The 16,374-nt window shown below is 31.6% G+C and overlaps 1 protein-coding gene across 1 annotated transcript in view; it reads right to left on the reverse strand.

The window, feature by feature from the left end:
* Positions 1 to 16,374, reverse strand: part of LOC114331463 (uncharacterized) — a 195,105-nt gene that overhangs the window by 18,108 nt on the left and 160,623 nt on the right. Inside the window, exon 11 of the mRNA XM_050661799.1 lies at positions 5,689 to 5,801. Coding sequence (XP_050517756.1) covers positions 5,689 to 5,801 — 113 coding nt within the window. The remainder of the gene's footprint in view (positions 1 to 5,688; positions 5,802 to 16,374) is intronic.

Consider the following 16,374-nt stretch of genomic DNA (forward strand, 5'->3'; position numbering starts at 1 on the left):
GTGAGACGGCACATATACAGGGTGTTTCATTAATAATTGTTCATATAGTAACTGGAGAAACCTTAGCACAATATACGAAGACATAACCTAAAACACTTAAATAAAATGTGGTTCCTTACTGAGTTACAGCGTGTTTTATCTAAAAATTTCAAAAATTATTTTTGTCCAGCATTTTAAAACTATTCTACATATGTACTTTTCATACTTGGCGAAAACTGCGACTACTATACACTCTACTAAACTGTAATACACAAGCGTTTTTAGCTACTACAAAGGCGTACGACAGGGGATAGTGAATGGTTGACCCTTCTCAAATTTTACGCTACTGGAGGAATTACTATTTTAGTACCATTTTTAGATTTTACAATACTTTCCACGTAAATAATATACTCTTTATTGGTAACGATAAAGTTATTAGTTTTCGAGATATTTGAAGCTAAATATGAAACGGCACAATTATTTTGATTAATTTATGATATAATTCATATTAGTATGGTATAACTAGACCCAAACCCAGACATCCAAAGTGAAAGTTATCCTCCAACAACAAATTGTTCTATATGGTCCACATAATGTTCATAATGTTCAGAAAAAAGTCACACCATTTTGAGCGTCGCGTTTGGGGGGAGAGGGGGGAGAAATTGGTAAATTCGTAGTTTTTTTAAGTTTTTCGCAAATATTTCTAGAACTACACGATTTAGCATAAACAACTCCTATACAAAAATGTTCTACATTAAATTTGAAATAAAAAAGGCTCTATGCATAATCCTTCTAAAATGAACGGTTTCAAAGTTACGCAGGTAGTATTGTATAATTGGTCCAAAAAAAGGCCTAACCTAAACATCCAAAGTAAAAGTTTTCCTCCAACAGCAAATTGTTCTATATAGTCCACATATTGTTCAGTAAAAGTTACACCATTTTGAGCGTCCGGTTTGGGTGGGAGATGGGGGAGAAATCGGTAAATTATTAGTTTTTTTTTAAGTTTTTCGTCAATATTTCTAAAACTATGCTTTAGCATAAACAATTTTCTATACAAAAATGTTCTACATAAAATTTAAAACAAAAAAAGTTGTATAGATAATTGTTACAAAATCAACTGTTTCAGAGTTACGGAGGGTGAAATGTGGAGGTTTTCGATACTTTTTATATTTTTTGGGCAATTTTCTACTGGTTTTCTTTAACAGGATTGGGTTTTATAAATCAAATTTGCGATTTCAGTGGCCGATGGTATGTTAGTGATAAGACCTTGAAGAAACGTCAACCTCACCACCCAAAATCATCATCAATTGCCCAAAAAATATAAAAAGTATCGAAAACCTCCACATTTCACTCTCCGTAACTCTGAAACCGTTGATTTTATAACAATTATGTATACAACCTTTTTTGTTTTAAATTTTATGTAGAACATTTTTGTATAGAATATTGTTTACGCTAAAGCATAGTTTTAGAAATATTGACGAAAAACTTAAAAAAAACTACTAATTTAACGACTTCTCCCCATCTCCCCCCCAAACCGGACGCTCAAAATGGTGTAACTTTTTACTAAACCATATGTGCACAATATAAAACAATTTGGTGTTGGAGGAAAACTTTTATTTTTGATGTCTGGGTTAGGCCTTTTTTTGGACCATATATATTATGCTACCTCTGTAACTTTGGAACCGTTCATTTTAGAAGGATTATGCATTGGAAATTTTTTATTTCAAATTTAATGTAGAACAGTTTTGTATATAAGGTTATTCATGCTAAACCGCATAGTTTAAGAAATATTGACGAAAAACCCAAAAAACTACGAATTTACCGATTTCTCCCCCCTCTCCCCCCTCTCCCCCCCAAACCCGAATATAAAAATGGTGTCACTTTTTTCTGAACATTATGTGGACCATATGGAACAATTTGGTGTTGGAGGGGAACTTTCACTTTGGATGTCTGGGTTATGCCATCTATTGGATCAATCTTATCATACTATATGATCAAAATTTAAAAATTATTTGTAGCCAGTACTTTAAAACTATTTTTCGTATCCTTATCATACTTGCCAGAAAGTGTAGGTACTGTATACCCTACTAAATTAAGATAAATAAACGTTTCTAGCTACTACCAGAGGCGTACGGCAGGGGATAGTGGCTGGTTGACCCTTCCCAAATTCTACGCCACTGACGAAATTGCTACTTTAGTGAAATTTTTTAATTTTCCAATACTTTTTACGTAGATAATATACTCTTCATTCGTAACGATAAAATGATTAGTATTCAAGATGTTTGAAATTAAAAATGAAGCGACACACTACATTAATCAAAATAACCGTGTCGTTTTATTTTTAACTTCAAAGATCTCGAAAACTAATGACTTTATCGTTACGTATAAGGAGGATATTATTTTCATAGAAAATATTGGAGAATCCAAAAATTAAACTAAAATAGCAATTACGCCAGTGGCGTAAAATTTGGAAATGGTCAACCATCCACTTTCCCCCGTCGTATGCCTCTGGTAACAGCCAGAAACGTTTTTTTAACACAGTTTAGTAGTTTGTACAATACCTATACTTCCTGACAAATATGCAAAGGATACATCGAATAGTTTTAAAATGCTGAGCAAAAATATTTTTTAAATTTTTAGATAAAACACCCTGTAACTCAGTAAGGAACCACATTTTATTTAAGTGTTTTAGGGTTAATCTTCGTATTTTGTGCTAAGGTTTCTCCAGTTACTATATGGACAATTATTAATGAAACACCCTGTATAAGAAGAAGAAGATTTATAACCCCAAAGAAGAAGTGTATTTTACCTAACTAATTTCCTACTTGTAATCCTCCTTTTTTAAACTTGTGATAATAGCCGCGTGGCCAAATCGCCGCATGGTCGAATAGCACTTTCTCTAATATATCTGGAAATAGTTTCAATTGTCTGGTTAATGTTGTTCATTTACTATCAAACTGTTCAATTTTGAATTTATTGGTGAGAAGCTTATAAAAATATTCTAAATCGTGTATCTTTTTCTTCGTCACGTGGCTGGTCCGTTCCAAACGTTGGTAATTAACACGTTGACAGACAGAACGTCTATAGACGCACTGTCCGTCAACGTGATAATATGGCTATTCTGACTGTGTTTACGGCAGATCTTAATAGTTCGGTAGATGACAATCTGAACCATTGCCGCAAGTTTCCCTTCTGCTGTCTATTTTCTCTTGGATGATTAGGTGTGGCACCTTATATTTTTTGTGCCTCATAACGTGATCCAAGTAATCAAACTTTCTTTTCTTTATAGTTATTCCTACCTCTCTCTTTACCTATCCGGCGTAGTACATTCTCGTTGGTCACGTACTTGTGCCAGGATATACGTAATATACGAAATGAGGTGAGGCTGTTAGAGGTAAAAATTTGCCTCAAGCTAGCTCTTGCTTTTTTTTTCTTATAGCTTTTATTATTCTTAATATGCGCATTTGTTTGGAAGTTGTGAAGTCAACTCCAAATAAGACTCTAAATGTAGAAGAATTTGAAACTTCCTTCAATTATGTAGGAGATTACCTCTACCAAAAAATTTTAATCAAAATTCGACAACTAGATTCCTACATACCAGTATATTAGCAAGCAACAGATTATGAGTATAATAGATAGAGTAAAACAGACTTGATGATTATCACTCGACTTCAGTCAATGAAGGTTTTTACCTCCGATTTTGTTGAACTAACATCGATTTTCATGAAAATTGGTGAGAAGTTAGAGAATACCTCAAGAAACAAATGTGACATGGTGCGAGCCAGAAGCAAATAAATCTCATGCTGAAAATTATATTATTAATAAAACAATATGAAAAATTTTTTTTAAGAAACGCTTTTATTTGTTATTAGTGACAAAAAGTTAAAATATAAAAAAATCAACTTAAAAGTAAAAATTAAAAAAAAAATCAAACTCGAGGGATTATTCGAAAAAACTTTCGTTAAAAAAATGAAAAAATCTAACACATTCGTTAAAGAAAAGCGTGGGGCGAAAACCATTTATTCGATGAAGACGCGTCCCACGCTTTTCTTTAACAAATGTGTTAGATTTTTTCATTTTATTAACGAACGTTTTTTCGAATAATCCGTCTAGTTTGATTTTTTTTAATTTTTGCTTTTAAGTTGATTTTTTTATATTTTAACTTTTTGTCACTCATAACTAAATAAAAGCGTTTCTTAAAAATTTTTTTTCATATTGTTTTATTATTTACTTTTTAGTCTTACACTTTTCAAACATTAAAATGTATCGTCATGTTTAAAAAAAGGATGTGGGTATATGACTGATACCTTTTTGCATTTATTTTAACTTTTGATACATACATTGTACATTTTCTGTAATTTCTTCATACATTTCATAAATCAAAATCATTATTTACGACTATTACAGTTTTCGCAGTATTTCCATCTCGTGTAATACTTTACTATTGCACGGTGTAGACGCTGTTAATTTCTCACAATGCAGTTCTTCGATGCGCAATCCGTCTAAAGCTCGTATCCATACAAGGGTAAACCTCGCTCGGTGTAGTAGCTCCACATAGTGGATACGTCGGTGATCGCCGCTTGGCGCGTACACTCTTCGTTTCAACCGGTTTGTGGTTTATATGTAAGGGAGCGCATGCTGTATCCAGTTGAGCAGTTACACCGAGCGGGGTTTACCCTTGTATGGATACGTACCTTAATGATCGCACTCGGCTCAATGAAACGTAAGCTTTGCAGGCTCATTGCAATCCTTTAAGCCTGTCCTTACGCAAATACTTTCGGGCCCAAGTTCACGACAGGGCAGCGTAGTCAACAGTTGAACCTTGCGTTTTATGGACAGTCGAAGCCCACGACAATACTAAGGGCAGAATTCGTCCTTTTGCGGTGCCATAACTTTTTTTTAACTGAAAACTGGATAGAAATCGGACAGAAACTGGATAAATTTGAAACTTTATTGTTTATATATAAAGCATAACGTAAACAAATAACGTAAAAAGTGAAATTATGTATAGTTCATATAATTAGCTACAATCTGTAAAAGTTTCAAGTTTCTATATTGTAAAAAACAAGAGAATTTAAGCATTTTCCATTAAAATCGTTTTTTTTTATTTAAACAATTCATAAATATAAAAAAAAGTTGACCGACTATTCGTGTATTGTTCCCGCGAATCCATATGTCTGCAAAATTTCATTCATTTCCATTGAAGAAAAGGCAGTCAAATTAACGTCTAAAGATTTGACGCAAACGATTGAACTAAATAAAAGCGTTTAAAAATAACCCAACAAATAGATAGAGGGATAAATACTTTTTGTACAAACTTATAATAGTTATTTATGAAAATCCGCTTTAAACATGCATGAAAAAGGTTTCTAATTTAAAAAATTAAACTGCCAAACATTTTCTGATTAGTGCATTGAGAACTTATTCACTTGTTAAATTTACTGACCGACTGTTGAAGAAACGCGCACCACAAATTGTTTATCAATCATTCATTGACTAATTTGACCATAATACAGTAGTTGGTTACAGTTACAGACTGAGATAAATATTCATAATTATGGCATAAATAATCTTAAAGAATGTAATATGACGCGACATTACCGTCAGAGATACTTAGGTATATAATAGTAAAATCAAGAAAAATTAACAGTAGTTTGGCAAATGCGTTTTGTTCAGTCATCACACAGAAGGAAAAAAATATAATCTTACCTTATTTGATGACTTATTGCTCGTAGTCTACCAACTTTTTGATGACTGCCATAGTGAATTTTAGAAAAGTCTGGTGATTTAGCTAAAGGTAACGATTCAACTTCTTGCAAGTCCTAAAAAACAAAAGTTATTATACTTTTTAGTGGTAGCCCTTTTGATAAAAGTCTATAATATGTGATGCTATTACTCCACATACTTCAGCTACGTTTTACTACTTTTTTTAAATGTGACTTGAAAGTGACTATTTTGAGAATAAAGGATTATAAGGCTATTCAACAACGTATCTGCACCTCGACCTAACTAGGTTTCGTATATTACACAATGCAGTGTGTTAAGTAAAACTCTGTAAAGAAGATGAAGTGTTATTTTTATAGAAAAGGGCGTTATTTTTATATCAAGAATTTTGCTTACTACACTGCCGTCTATTAGAATAACGAAAGACTAAACTTTGCGAATATTATCTTGGACTTTTATAAACATACTGAAGTCAATCTTTTACCTTTACTCATGAGATACTAAGATTGATCCCCAATTAATAACGTTTTGAACATGATGGATCACAGAGTTCTTAATTTGGAGCATCCTTCTCAAATTTTGAAAGCACTTTTGTCAACATATTTTAAAAATGTAATAATTTGTAAGACGTATTCAGAGATACCTCTAGCAATAATCAAAACAATCGAAAATATCTACCACAACAATACAGGGTGATTGATTAGTGGGGTAAAGCTAAATATATCTGCTATAGTAATAGATAGCAATAAAAGTTAAATATAAAAATTTTAGCCACCTTTGAGCTTCACATTACAAAATTAGTTAGAATGTTACAGGGTGTTCGATAACACAGTGGCAGACCAAACTTATGTTTTTTTTTTAGATAGAACACCCTATATTTTATTTTAAATTCGAAATCCTGTTAACTTCTCTATCACAAAAATATAAAGGTTTGTTATGTTACACAGGGTATTTACAAAGTTATAACCAATTTTATATGAAAATCGTAAGGAGTTCAACTCCCTGTATAAATAAAAAAGCAAAACAGCAACGGTTCATTAATGCCAAATTTTTTTACGTATTGTCAAAATTTTTAAGAATGACCGATATTGCTAATTTTCTTTATATCAAATACAGGGTGAGTCAAAACGCAAGTACATTATTTTCTCAGTAATTTTAAATAAAACACTCTGTATTTTATATTACTATTGAAAAGTACCGTTACCCTACTTTAATTTTTAGATACCATTTCCTATGTCTAAATTTATTAGTTTTCGAGATATATTCATTTTTCAATGGACCAGTAGCGTGGCCACCCAAATCACCAGAATTTAATAAACTGGACTGATTTTTTTGGGGTTACGTTAATAATGAAGTTTATAAAATACCTCCAACAACAAGGGATGAGACGAAAAATAGAACACAAAGTGTATTTCGATGTGTTAATTTACAAATGCTTCGTAGAGTAAGTAGCTCATTCAATGATCGTTTTTAGGCGTGCATAAATAATGTGTTAAGAGGTAATTTTGAACACCTTATGTAATTAAACATTACAAATATTTTATTAAAAGTAGCTTCCAATTTTTTCAAACATGTTTTTTTTGCAAAATGTATTACTGATAAATTATTTTTCGTTCTTTATTTGTTACATTGTTGCATTTACATACAAAAGTAGTGTTTAATTGTCTTCACAAAATGTTATATTTTTTGTTTGTGTGTTTTTTTTTGTAAAATTTACTACTAATTTTCTTTCCTTATTTGTTACCTTTACATAAAAAAGTAGTTTTTAATTGTTTCAAAAATGTTGCATGTTGTGGTTGTTTTTTTTTGTAAAATATATTACTAATACATTATTTTTATTCCTTTATTTACTACATTGTTATATTGATTACCGCATTGATAATCAGTAATCTCAATTGTCAATTCAGGCATGGCTTACTTAAAATTTAGATTTTAGACACCCAAAATAATTTGCTCTGAAAAATGGGGAAATAGGGAATGTTATATAAGAATTAAAGTACGATAATGTTACTTTTCAATAATGATATAAAATACAGGGTGTTCCATTTAACATTACTGAGAAAATAATGTGCTTGCGTTTTGACTCACCCTGTTTTTGATATAAGGAAAATTAGCAATGCCAATAATTCTTGAAAATTTTGAAAATAAATAAAAAAATATGGCATAAATTAACCATTGGTTTTGTGATAAACTATTTTTAATGGGAAATAAGCCACAATTTTACCAAACAAATGATTTTATTAACGTTTTGAAGCCCAAATCGGGTTTCGTTGTCAAAATACAAAATACTACTAAAATAAACAAAAATCTTGTTTATTTTATTTCAACAACATTTTTGTTTATTTTAGGAGTATTTTGTATTTTGACAACGAAACCTGATTTGGGCTTCGAAACGTTAATAAAATCATTTTTTTGGTAAAATTGTGGCTTATTTTTATTTATACAGGGAGTTGAACTTGTTACGATTTTCATACAAAATTGGTTATAACTTTTTAAATACCCTGTATAACATAACAGAGCTTTTATATTTTTGTTATGGAGAAGTTAACAGTATTTCTAATATAAAATAAAATATAGGGTGTTCCATTTAAAAAAACATAACTTTGGTTTGCCACTATGTTATCGAACAACCTGTAACATTCTAACTAATTCTGTAATGTGAATCTGAAAGTTGGCTACAATTTTTGTTATTAACTTTTATTAATAATAATAATAATAATAATATCGTCTTTATTATTTCTTCAATATAGAAATGTACATTTTTATATAAAACATAATATATTATTTTCAGAAATAAAGGGCGAAGTTCATTTTCTGAAATGTCGCCATTTACAGAAAATGTTCTTCCACTTAACCCGAAAAAGAAAAAAAAACTTATCTATATAGTGCCATTATAAAAACAACAATAATTTCGTTTCATTTACCAATTTATTCGAGCTCGAGCATTATGTTCGTCCAGAACCAAAATTATGATTGAGAAATAAACAAATAGTCTCTAGATTTGGATTTAAACTGCCCAATGTTTAATACTTTTATTGTTGATGGTAATGAATTATACAAATGACATACCTGATACCTAAAAGACCTTCTAAATATCTCTGTTTTAAATTTCGGTATTGCCAGCAAACCTTTATATCTAATATTTAAGTTGTGTATGTCCGTTCGATACGTGATTTTACGATGAAGATAAGACGGTTTTTTTGTTAGAATTATTTTATGATAAAGACAGACTGTATGATGTACCCTTCTATTTTCCATATTCAGCCACTCAATTTCCTTAATTTTATGTGAAACCCTTTGTCTTCTGCGAATGCCAAATATGAGTCTTAGACAGGAATTTTGAACTTTTTGAATTTTATTCTTGTAGTGAGTGGCTAAATTAGGACCGTAAAGAGCGTCAGCATAATTAAAATTTGAAAGTACAAGAGATTCACACAAAACTTTCTTAACATTAAATGGTAGAAAATGTCGATTACCGTATATAATCTTAATTGAAGCGTAGGCACGCTGTATCAATTTATTTATATGTTTTTCGAATCTTAACTCTGAATCCATTAATACACCCAAATTCTTTGCCACATCAACAACATCAAGAATTGAATCCTGAATTTGGATTTGGATTGATGGTAAAACTAATTCCCTTTGATTTTTTGGCCCAAATATTAATATGTTTGATTTACTGGAATTGATGCATAGGCAATGGTTTAAAGCAGCTTCTACAAATCTTTTTAAATCGGCATTAATCAGATCATTAGCGTTTTTTAAATTTTCGATTGGGAAACTGTAGTAGAGCTGAGTGTCATCAGCATATAAATGAGCTTGGCATGACTGAAGCTTAGAGAGAAGATTAGAAGTATATAGAGAAAATAATAAAGGACCCAATATTGAGCCTTGTGGAACTCCTGAATTAATATTCAAAGAGTTTGAATTTTGACCTTCTATATTAACATGCTGTTGTCGCCCTTCCAAATAGCTTATTATAAGTAACAACGCATCATAGGAAAATCCTAAATACTTTAAAATGCTTATCATTAATTCATGGTTAATAGTGTCAAAAGCTCTGCTAAAATCTAATAAAATCAATATAGTACATTTTCTGTCATCTATAGCCGTAAGTATGTCATCGACAATATGCAAAAGTGCAGTTGTGCAACTAAAGCCTTTGCGAAATCCAGATTGAACGTCAGGTAAAAGAGAAAATTTTTGTATATATTCCTTTATTTGAATTTCCATAGCTCTTTCCAATACTTTGGATAAAGTAGGTAAAATACTGATACCTCGCAAGTCTTTCATTTCTTTTGGATTTTGTTTCTTCGGCAATACCCTCACAACTGCCCTCTTCCACATCGCCGGACAGACATTCTCTGTTAAACAATAATTTATAATATGTGTAATGTAAGGTACGATATGAGGACAACAAAGTTTAATTAATTTAATATTTATACCATCACACCCTCTCGCATTCGTTTTTATATCTGATATGGTCTTAAAAACAAAAGTCATTAATTTCCTTAAATTTAAAATTTTCATTGAGTAATCTATTATTATTATAAAAATTTAAAAGATGTTGGGGTGGTTTTTTATTAGGAACAGATTTTATAAAAAAATTATTTAGATCGTTAGGCTTTTTTAAATCCTCTGGAATATTTTTATTTTTATCGGGAAGAAATTTATTCAACTTTAGTGTCTTCCACATTTCTTTTGATGAATTATTATTGAATTGATGTATAAAGTATGCCTTTTTTTCTCTCTCAATAGCCTGATTAGTAAAGTTACGCATTTGTCTATAAAAATCTAAATGTCTCTGTAATCTAGTCCTTTTAAATTTGCTTAAAGCTTTGTCCCTCTCGTTCATCATAATTTTGATGACATATGTCATCCATGGTGCTCTGGCTTTAGTGACTCTAGAGGTAACTATGGGAATATATCTATCAAATAAATTATTTAAGCAATTAACTAAGTACGATATTTTTGCATCAATATTTTCCTGGTCATATATTCTGAAAAATGAAGTATTAAACAAATCAGCCTGAAAGGATTCTTGATTAAAATTTTTAAAGCTTCTATATGTACACATTTTAGATTGTTGCGATGTACCACCTACATTTACCTTACAATAAACAATAGAGTGATCTGAGATGTTATGATGTATGACACCCCCCTCCACTGCAGCTCCTTTTTGTACTATTACATAATCTAGAAGTGTTGCAGATGTAGCAGTGACTCTAGTAGGAACGTCTATCAATTGACAATAATTCAGTGATTCTAAAATTGAATAAAAATTCTTAACACTACTATTTTCATAGTCAAACAAGTCTAAATTAAAATCACCCATACAAATTATTTCATCTACAGTTGGTCCAATATCAATTAGACTATTTTCAAACTCATCCAGAAAAGAATTTAAATTTTTTTCATGAGGTCTATATATTACACCTATTCCAAATGTTTTTTTATGAACCGTAATTTTAATCCATAACTGTTCCCAGATATAATCCTGCCTACTTATAAGTGGTTCACAACGCAATCCATCTCCAACATATATACATATTCCTTTACCTCTGCAATTTCTATCCGCCCGGTATAATTTATAATTATTAAAATTTAATTGGTCATCAACAATACTATATTTCAACCATGTTTCACATATTAAAAGAATATCTAAAGAATTATCCGAAACTATTTGTTTAATATTTTGCAATGAAGGTACTAATGATCTTGCATTACAGCAACCTACTTTAAACATTTTGTTTTATTTTAAACAATTTAAATGCTCGAGTTTGAAATTAAAACAATACCAAAACAAACGATATCTAACTTAAACAAAAAATTATAGTTCTTGTAGTTTTTGTTCCACCTAGATAAAAATCTAGTAACGGGAACAACTCAATTGGTCAAATGCTGCAAATATAATCCTTAACATTGTTATGCTCGTAAAAGATAAAAATAACAAACATCATGATTCTATCTGTTAATTTCAAAAGCCATTAAATAGAGAATAATAATAATACATTATATACTAAGTAAGTAGTTTAGCGACATCCTCCAGTGAGCTGATTCTTCTACCATTTTGTTGACCATTCAGTTTGACGTAAACTTGACCATAATTTGTCCAAACCACACCTGAACCATTAATTTTTTTCACTGCCTCCGTTACAATATTTAGCTGCTCTCTCGTTAAATCCTCTCGAATTATTATATTTGTAGACTTCAGTGACCTTTTATTTTTGTAAACAACATTTTTATAATAATTTGAGGAAAATTTCACCAAAACTGGTCTACTTTTGTGGGTTTCTTTCTTGTTCAGTCGATAGCAGAACTCTATACTTCTTTCCTCTAATTCCAGATGCATTGTAGTTGTAAATATAGCAAGCATAGTTTTAGACAAATTTTCAGGACCCGATGGTTCAGGAACTCCATAAATTCTAAGGTTGGTGCTTCTCCCCATTTGTTCCTGTTTCTTTTGGTGATTAACAAGAGATTTGATTGTCTCTTCCTGCTGCTGAAGTTTTCTAACAATACTTTGATTTTCTTCTTCAAGTTTGGCAATTTTTTCGTTATATTTCTCTTCGATAATCCCAGTTATAGTTTCGGTAAGCTTGAGGATAAACTCATCTGCTGTGCACAATTTAACAACAAGGTCTTTAACTACTGAGTGCAATGCATCCTCTCCCTTGCCACTTTGACTTCTATTACCATCTATACCCATTTTAACAAAACAAACTTTATAAAAACTTACTGCAAATCAGCTAAAAATCAGCTAAAAATATTTCTATGTATCTATGTATTTACGTCCGTGGTAATAACTTCCACTTACAGACAAATTTTCAAAATTATACGTGCACGTTTACCACATATTCCAATACTTAATCGCAGCACCGCAAAACCACGTCTACTCTGTAAGGCACATTCTTTTCGACTTTTTCTATTGCTATCTATTACTATAGCGGACCTATTGAGCTTCACCCCACTAATCAATCACCCTGTAGAATAAAGGTAAAAGTAGAAGAAGAACTCACTGGTACAGGTGAAGCTGGAAACAGGGGGATTCTGTGAGCCTTCTATTGTTCATTTCGATTATGTTTGAAATAATAGAAAAATTAATAACGAGAAAAGAAAAACTGCGAAAAAGTCAACTGAAAATAATCTGCAATGCAGACGAAGCAATACTAACTTTTAAAAATTAAGATGATGTATAACATATGGTGCACCAATTTCATTTAACCGCCAGGGTATTTAACATGTTAATTTCCCCAAAAGAGATCAAAATAAATGGTTATAACATCAAATCTGCTCGAGCAGATGAGGGTCATATTATAATAGAAACGGATGATATGAGTTTAAATATCACATTATGTAACCACCGAAAGACCGAAACAGAGGTGGATCGATGATTAAGTGAATAAAGCAAACAAAGCCACAATATGCATTATTAAAACAATATTGATAAATAAAAGTAGGGATTCGACAAGGAATGAAAGTCATAAGACCAATAATGGCATATGCGGCAGAAACACGACCTGACAGAGAGGACAAAAGAATGCTATAACAAGCAGCGATAAAAAACTTAAAAAAAATCGATGGTATGGCACTATAGAGCAGATCTTCAAGTACAGATATACGATGGAGATGCAAAATGGAGAATTTCAAGGACTGGGTAAGACATAGAAGAGTACAACGGAACGATCACATAAGCCAAATGACAACAAATCGGACACCTTCTTCAATGGTGCTACAACTGCAAAAAATTCGAATTTTGAGTTAAGGCTGTAAAAGATTGGCTATATAATGCCCCATCTAATGCAATACAGCCTGAACTAAAATATTGTTTTGGAAAAGTATAAAGTAAGATACTTCGTTATTTCACTGGGTTTTTGGACGGTTTTGAAAATGCAATTTGGCCATAATTGGGAGATGTGGCGATAATACACACCGCGACAACAAAACCGATGTAATTCAATACGGCCACAACTGCAAAAATTGTTTGGTCAGCGGTACGATTTTATAATTTTATCAGTTCCAATTATTTATGCACAAGTAATCAACGTTGTTTTGATTTAGTTACACACGGTCCTTCCAACACATTGTGGAGATATTTCAGGCTTCTACTATAAATGCCGCCTGTACTGCTTCAACTTTACAATTTTTCAGATGGTACAAAAGAGTGGTTACTGTAATTTTTGCCACGAAGCTATTGCTAACCGCGGCTCAAACGAAATAGTTACGTGTCTGTTTGATTATCTTTTAACTCATTGTAATAATAAAGACGTCATATTTTATAGCGACAATTGTGTTGGGCAAAATAAAAAAAAAATAAATTTATAGTTGTATAAAATAAATACTATTGCAAATTATAATTATATTGTAAAATATATACTATGTATCTCAATGAAATTGCAAAAATTAATATTAAATCAATCACACACAAATTTTTAACAGTGGGACATACCCAAAATGAAGGGGACACCATGCACGCAACTATTGAGATTCAAAAGAAGAGAATACTTAAAACAGGTCCCATTTATGTGCCTGTCCAATGGCCTGTTATCATAAGGTCTGCAAAAAAAGAAGAAAATCGGCAATGTAAAGAAAATGTCAACAGAAGACTTTTATGACTTTAAAGATCTCAGTTCAAAAATTGGAAGAAACTTTACAAAGAATACAAAAGATGAAAAGGTAGTCTGGAATGATGTCCAAATTATTAAAGTTGACAAAAGCAATTCTGCCTCTTTCTTCTATAAAACAGATTATAATGCCAACGAGTTTAAAGAGGTTCATAGAGGTAATGACCACCCAGCGAATTACAGAGGATGTAGTGTACATAAACAACTGCAAGAAGCAAGATTTCCAACCTTAAGAAAGAAAGAGTTACCGAATCAACTACAAAACCAACAGCTACCAGTAGCTACAACAAATATAAGTACAACACAAAGACCTACATAATATGCTCAAATGGTAAATACCAACCAACAAGGTATTACAATGGTCACTCAGGCAAATGACATGCAGGAGTTAAAGAATATGATGAAAGGGTTTATAGAACAAATGAACACCATGCTAAACTTATTAACAACACTTGTTTCAAAAATGAACTAATGGCTAATACACTAAAATTTGCCATATGGAATGCTAATGGCTTGACACAACACAAACATGAGTTGTATGCATTTATAGTTAATCATCAATTAGACATAATACTGATTTCAGAAACACACTTCACGAAAAAAAGTTTCATAAAATTTCACAACTATAAAATATATCACACAACACATCCAGATGGAACTGCACATGGTGGGACAGCAATCATTATAAGAAACAACATCAAACATTACCAGACAACTCACTATCAAAAAGCACATATTCAGGCCACAAATGTAGATGTAGAAGACTGGACAGGACCTATAACTTTTTCAGCTATATATTGTCCACCAAAACATTCAATTAAACAACCAGAATTTTAAACCTTCTTTGACACACTGGGACCTAGGTTTATTTGTGGCGGAGACTATAATTCAAAACATCTAATGTGGGGATCTAGACTTATTAATACCAAAGGTCGTGAACTACAAAAAGAAATGCTAATAGATAATCTAAACTTAGTAACCACAAGGGAGCCAACATGCTGGCCTACAGACCCTGCGAAAATTCCAGATCTCCTCGATTTTGCTATAGTGAGAGGAATAAATGAAAAATACTTTAAACCAAAGTATTGTTACGATTTATCCTCCGACCATTCACCTATTATCATAACTGTCAGCAAAAACATAACAAAAATAGAAAGGAGCTGTATATCACACAACAACAAAACAAATATTGGAGTTATTTTCGATATCAAGTAAATAATCAAATCAATTTAGACATCCCACTAAAGACGGATAAACAAATCGAACACGCAGTAGAACATTTTAACACATTTTTACAGGAAGCAGCATGGAACTCAACACCATTACCTACAAATCGACCTATGAACAAAAACTGTTCCAATAAAATACTTGAAAAAATTAATGAGAAAAGAAGACTCAGAAAACAATGGTAGTTATCAAGATCACCTCAAAATAAAGCAAACCTCAATAAAGCACAAAAAGACCTAAAAAAATTGATAATAGCAGAAAAAAAATGCAAGCTTTCAGGAATACCTACAAAAACTAGATGCAACTCAAGCTACTGACTACTCGTTATGGAAGGCTACAAGGACTCTACGAAGGCAGAACTATACAGTCCCACCACTAATAACACAAACAGGACAATGGGCGAGAAGACCACTAGAAAAAGCCGAAACATTTGCGACACACCTTAAAAAAGTCTTTACACCAAATGAGGAAAATTACTCACTATAAACTGAAGAAGAAATTATTTCGATACTCACAAAACCTTATCAACTAGAACTTCCTGAAAAGGGATTCACACAAAATGAGGTAAAAAATATTATACAATACAACATCGATCCAAAAAACGCTCCAGGATACGACCTGATTACGGGAAAAACTCTTCAGCAACTCCCAGAGAAAGGCTTCCAATTTCTGACACAGTTATTTAACTCTATAATGAGATAAGGTCATTTCCCATCACAATGGAAACTAGCACAAATAACAATGATACTAAAGCCAGGAAAAGAAGCAGAAAGTGTACAGTCCTACCGTCCTATTAGTCTTCATCCAGTGGTATCCAAAG

This window comes from Diabrotica virgifera, chromosome 1, assembly GCF_917563875.1.
Source record: "Diabrotica virgifera virgifera chromosome 1, PGI_DIABVI_V3a".
Lineage (NCBI taxonomy): Eukaryota > Metazoa > Arthropoda > Insecta > Coleoptera > Chrysomelidae > Diabrotica > Diabrotica virgifera.